We start from the raw sequence: 5,996 nt of genomic DNA on the forward strand, positions 1-5,996 counted from the left end.
ATACACGGAATTCATATTACAGTCCTCGTATAGGTACTCTAATGGCGCAGAATTAAAGGCTTAGTATTTTGCTTTCCAAAAATTCCAAAATACAGCAGTAAGCATATTTACAAAAAAACTCCTTTACCTTGTCCCACAACAGTGGGGTCAACAAAATATTATGTACTACTCGTCAATTCATCATCCACTCCGTTTACATACATATCTATCTTCTTTGACACTCTCCAACCATCTTTTCTTTGGCCTTCCTCATTAATTCATCCCTCCACAATACATGTTCAATGTCCATACCAAGCTAATCTTTTACTCCTCAATTTTTCTGTCACTGGTGCAACTTTCAGAATTCATCTTATATACTAATTCCGTTTATCATTCATTATTGTCAACACTTCTATCTCAACCTATGCATTTCATTCACATGCCTCATCTAGGTACTATTCGTCCCTTTTACCGCCCAAAATTCTGATCCATACAGCACGACAGGTCTTACAACCGTTTTGTATACTTTACCCTTAAGTTTAAGAGGCATTCGAGGGACACAGAGACTTCGCGCCACGAAACAAGTCCCGTAGACGCGGCGCTGATGTCTTAAAGCCCTCGCTCACTGGCAACTTTTAGTTGGCTCACTAAGTTGCCGAATAAACTAACAGTTACAGCGATATATGACAGCCCGCACATCTACAGCAACTAAATCGTCGCAACTAATTAATTCGCCGATCGTATCAGAGTAGGGATTTCGATTAGGGTAGTGACACCAAAAGATGAACGTTTAAGCGTTTTGGTCTACTTTGAATGCATGTAAGACAATCAATTATTTAATTAATGGCGCCCATTGTCATTTGGAAATGGCGGTATTATTGTCATTTGTAAAAGGCGCTGTCAATTTTAGTAAAGGTTTCAGCCGCTGGACTTCTTTTGTGGCGCGGAGTCTATTACACCTGAGAACTGTCGCCATTTCATTCATGTAAGCAGATCTACCTAATACTGTAATAATCTTTCAAGGGATCTCTTAATAAAACAATGCATTATACCAAATTAAACTTTATTTTTTTTATAAATTCGTGTCGGCAGTTACATGTTAGAATTTAAGTTTGGCAAAACTATCCTAAAAATGCGAAGTAGAAATGCATTTGTATGAGAAAACTTTAATAAGGTGATTTTAAAAATTGATGGCAACATCGTAATTTGGTTGAAATTTGATGTCATTACAGTGATTTGTCAAGATGCCAGCAATCGTAAAAATATTGGAATGTGTGCGAAGTTTAGGATTATAATATCGTGTTGTCAGTATTGTCAGCAAAGAAAATTCCACTTATTAGTGGATTTTCATCGCGTCTACGGAATAATACTCATTTTCTACTACCTACTAATTTAATTTTGCTGATGACATTTACGATTATTTGCTGACAATTCGAAAAGTGTAAGTTTTCTTATACAAATCGCGATCATTTGGGCTTAGTTTGTATGGGCTAGTGTGTTAGATGTTGTTTTTGGTATTGGAGGGTAGTTTATTGGAAAATGGAGTGTTTGGGGTCTTTCTCGTGGTAGCATTTGGCGTAGTTCCAGGCAGTCTGGTGTGGTGTGTTGCCTTTGTTGGCCAGGCAGTTGTCTATCAACTTCTCGACTACTGGTTTGTCAGCTGAAAAAAAACCAAAGTAAATTGTAAATATAAAACAACTAAGTTGCAGTGATTTATATAACACGAGAGCCGTAATAGCCCAGTGGATATGACCTCTTTCTCCGATTCCGGAGGGTGTAGGTTCGAATCCGGTCCGGGGCATGCACCTCCAACTTTTCAGTTGTGTGCATTTTAAGAAACTAAATATCACGTATCTCAAACGGTGCAGGAAATTATCCATAAAGGCTAGCTATATATTATCACCGTATTCTTACGGGAACGGGAACCACGCTGGTGAGTCCGCGCGGTGTCTTATTAGCTGACGCCGCGCAGTTTCACCCGCGTGGTTCCCGTTCCCGTAAGTATACGGGCCTTGGGTCTATATTACGTGAAATCCCATGATCTAGGTAACCACAGATCTACATTGTAGAATTCTAGATGAATACAGGATACCTTAATACATACAAGTTAGTTGTTAGAGTATGTATCTTTTCTACTGTTTACAAACGTATCTTATAATATAGTTACATAAAATTCATCTCCCTAAGCCCACCACTCCGAATTAGAGCAGCGTGGTGACTCTATGTCTCAAATTTATTTGTGAGGAGACTGATGATGATGAAGACACAAATGTCACAAACCTGCGTTAGGGACCTTGGCGAGGGCCACATCCTTCTTGAACTTGCCATCCTTGGTCATCAGCTCCGACTTGATCAGCATACACAGAGCGTACTTCTTCAGTGACTCATTCTCCGTCTGAAAAATGGAGAACATCTTAAATTTGATGAAAGAACGGTTTTGATGGCCTCCGTGCAGTGGTATGCGCGGATTTACAAGACGGAGGTCCTGGGTTCGATTCCCGGCTGGGCTGATTGAGGTTTTCTTGCAGGCTTTAGCGTTGTTAATGATGATGATGATGACTATCCCCGAATGCCATATTAAATATCTATACTAATATTATTAAGCTGAAGAGTTTATTTGTTTGTTTGATTGAACGCGCTAATCTCAGGCACTACTGGCCCGATTGGAAAAATTCTTTCAGTGTTTGATAGCCCATTTATAGAGGAAGGTTATAGGCTATATATTATCACCGTATTTCTACGGGAACGAGAACTACACGGGTGAAATCGCGCGGCATCAGCTAGATATTTGATATGAGTCATCTACAGACACATTAACAGGCTTCCAATTTATACAACATTGGCAAGGGGACATTATTACGATTGTAAAATGGACATGTAATTGAATAAATCTGTATATTTTCTATACTTATAATAAAACTGGTCGAATTCTATACATTTATTCGCAATTTGAGATTTTACTTATACCATTTGTAACAACAAACGTTAGCGTGGAATAAAGGACGCCAGCGCCATCTAGAATCTACACTTATAATATGAATTCTGTACATTTGGTACATTGAAGATATTTTGAAAATTTTTTTTGGGGGGCATTATATAATCGATACTGAACTTAAAAATATTTTTTTTTTGATTTTTTGTCTGACTGTCTCACGCAATCATCACGCTGAAACTACTGAATGAATTCAAATGAAACTTGCCACGGTTTAATACCATAATACGGAAAAGGTTATAGAATACTTTTTATTGCAAAAATAATATAAGAAGGGGGTGAAATAAGGGTTGAAAGTTTGTATGGAAAGTCCTTAATTTTTAGTTACAGTTTTAAAAATTTGTTCATAAATCATGAAAAAAATACGATATATAATGTAATTCAAAATTTTCACGCGGATGAAGTCTCGAGCGTCCGCTTGTAAATGAATCAAACAACTCAATAAGTACGATTTACCTTAAAGTCACCAGATTTGAGTTTGTTGACTTGCTGCTCGTCAGCCTTGGTCTCCGCCAAACACTCCGAGCGGTGCTTCTTCAGACGCTCTTTCTGCTCGTCCGTCAGGGACTGGAAATAATGAAAATAATTTTAATAAAAAGTCAGTAATGAACGTCGCCAACCAGCATTAGAGAAGCGTGGTGGGTCACATCCGTGGACAAGCTCGGTCACAAAATGCTCTAATAATTTTTTTTTTTATTCTTTACAAGTCAGCCCTTGACTACAATCACAATACAATCAATGCAAATAAGCACCACATATGATATTATACTCCATTGTTTACTATTGCGTCGTTGGAATCTGCGAGCAGCTAGTACTGACGCAGTATTTTGGATTTTTTTAACCATTTGCCGTTAAGGTTTTTTTTTCATTCTTCACAAGTTGACTTTGACTTGACTTGACCTTGACTACAATCTCGCCTGTTAGTAAGTGAATATATCTAAGATGGAATCAGGCTAACTTGTTAGGAGGAGGATGAAATCCACACCCCTTTTGGTTTCTACAAGACGTCGTACAGGAACGCTAAATCGCATGGTGGTACGTCTTTGTCGGTAGGGTGGTAACTAGCTACGGCCAAAGCCTCCCACCAGCCAAAAATAATACTACAACTATTATTACAACTTAAATTATTATTTACATAGAAACCTTTTTTTATTTACCTACTGACAAGTTAGCACTTGACCTATCTAATATTAAGTGACGAGGCTGTCAAAAATGTAGGGGGGTTAACTTGGAAGAGGAACAGTAGCGTTGAAATATAGTATTTTTGCATACTATACTTGTATTTTTCTTCATTTCTACAACAGTATATAGTACACAGAGCCGAAATATAGTACAATACTACATATATAGTATTATAGAGCGGTTAGCAACCCTAATCGGGGAGGACATTATTATTATTATTAACTCACCTGGGCAGCAACAAAGCAGATGGCGAGAACTAAAAACGTCTTCATGGTTCAAAGGTCAGTGATCAACTGTGCTACAAATGGTCAATTCTTCCTTATATATCCTCAAAGCGATCCTTGTAAGAGGATAATACGATAAGCATCAACTCTGCATGTGTTGTAAACCTTTTTTTTTTAATTTACAACTTTTTGTATTTACAACTTTTTTGTAAGATTTCATTTATCGGAATGTTGGTTTATCGTCTCAATAAAATCGTCTTTAAACAGAAATGGCATGTCACAGGTTTATTTCAATGTTATATTAAAGTAAAGTACCTACATATTTTTCATTTTCGTTTTTTATTAAAACTTGTTAAGAAACAGTCACTTATCTACTAGGTGAAAAAGACCAAAGATAAAATAATTAATGAGCCTTTTTATATCCATACTTATAATCATAAATAATAAATGCAAAACTAAGTAAGTATGTATGTCTGTCTATAAACCTTTTACGACTAAACTACTAAACCAATTTGAATGAAGTTTGGAATAAAGATAAATAGGACCTTGGAGCAGAAATTAAGCTTCATTTTATTCCGAAAAATCCACGGTTTCCGCGGAACTGGCAATAAATCAGCATTTTACGCGAACGGAGTTACAGGAGTTTGCTAATAGATACATACACCAAAAGGCGGCCAGTATAAAAGTATACAGTATCTACAATACGAACTACATATATTAATTTTGTTTTTCTCCTTTTGAGGTATTGTCCATTAACAACAACGTAATATTTATAGTACAAAGTATAGTAAAAAAATAGAGCTTATATTTTTTTAATATGAGTTATAATTTTGAAATAAAGACCATGATTGAGGTCCAGAGACGATAATGTTCGTCTATGGACCTCAATTATGGTCTTTATTTCAAAATTATAACAGCTTGCAGATTTTTTAAATTGAGAAGTATAAAAATAACAAAGGAGATGGTCCATTTCAGGTCCACTCTTGTGCATCGTGTCATTAAAAATACAAGGATTTTATTAAAATCTAAATAAGTGAATAAATCAAACTAATTAAAAAGAAATAAATAAAATTAAAACCCGAGTTTTTGAGTTCTAACAAGATGGCGTCTTTAAAGCAACTATGACATGACAATTGACAGCAAACGAATGCATTGAAAACGTTAATCAATCCGCCATTGTTACCCTTAATAGTGTTGAATTTTGGGAGAGAATGAATATTATTTCGAAAGAATTAAAGTAAATTCGTCGATTTGTTTAATAAAACATAGTTTAAAAAAATATTTTCTTTTATTTCCGCCAGGGTACAATGACTGATCCTGGGCTCCATACAATTTTGGACCATCTCCTTTAAGTTAACATCTGGAAAACTTATTTGTACTGGTATATTTAATTAAGATTGTCCGCGAAAAAATAAATACACGTGATATCACACTATATTGTCAAATTTTGTGATTATATCCAAATTCTAGCCAAGTGCCAATTTTTAATCATCATTGCTATTTATGATTTGCACAGTTTTATTTATTCAATATAATTCAAAAGGTTATTGTATTTTGTGCAACAATCCTATTTTTTATTTAAAAATATTAATTTTCTCATGACATTCATACCTACTCAT

The 5,996-nt window shown here is 35.5% G+C and overlaps 1 protein-coding gene across 1 annotated transcript; it reads right to left on the minus strand.

Annotated features, from left to right (window-relative positions):
* Positions 1-1,025: 1,025 nt before the first annotated feature.
* LOC112057867 (general odorant-binding protein 56a) lies at positions 1,026-4,540 on the minus strand. Its single transcript, XM_024098430.2, has 4 exons — positions 4,381-4,540; positions 3,428-3,538; positions 2,260-2,374; positions 1,026-1,639 (listed from the first exon to the last, which is right to left on the minus strand). Exons 1-4 carry the CDS (start codon positions 4,423-4,425, stop codon positions 1,509-1,511), a joined length of 402 nt encoding a protein of 133 aa, XP_023954198.1. The 5' UTR covers positions 4,426-4,540; the 3' UTR covers positions 1,026-1,508.
* Positions 4,541-5,996: the final 1,456 nt, after the last annotated feature.

The sequence above is a fragment of the Bicyclus anynana genome, chromosome 22, assembly GCF_947172395.1.
Source record: "Bicyclus anynana chromosome 22, ilBicAnyn1.1, whole genome shotgun sequence".
Classification (NCBI taxonomy): Eukaryota; Metazoa; Arthropoda; class Insecta; order Lepidoptera; family Nymphalidae; genus Bicyclus; species Bicyclus anynana.

Excerpts from the sequence above, each read along its gene's own strand:
- LOC112057867 (XM_024098430.2), bottom strand. The coding sequence starts at position 4,425 with ATGAAGACGTTTTTAGTTCTCGCCATCTGCTTTGTTGCTGCCCAG. Across the intron at positions 2,375-3,427 it reads TCAAATCTGGTGACTTTAAG|ACGGAGAATGAGTCACTGAA; the intron begins GTAAATCGTACT and ends TCCATTTTTCAG. Across the intron at positions 1,640-2,259 it reads CGCCAAGGTCCCTAACGCAG|CTGACAAACCAGTAGTCGAG; the intron begins GTTTGTGACATT and ends GTTTTTTTTCAG.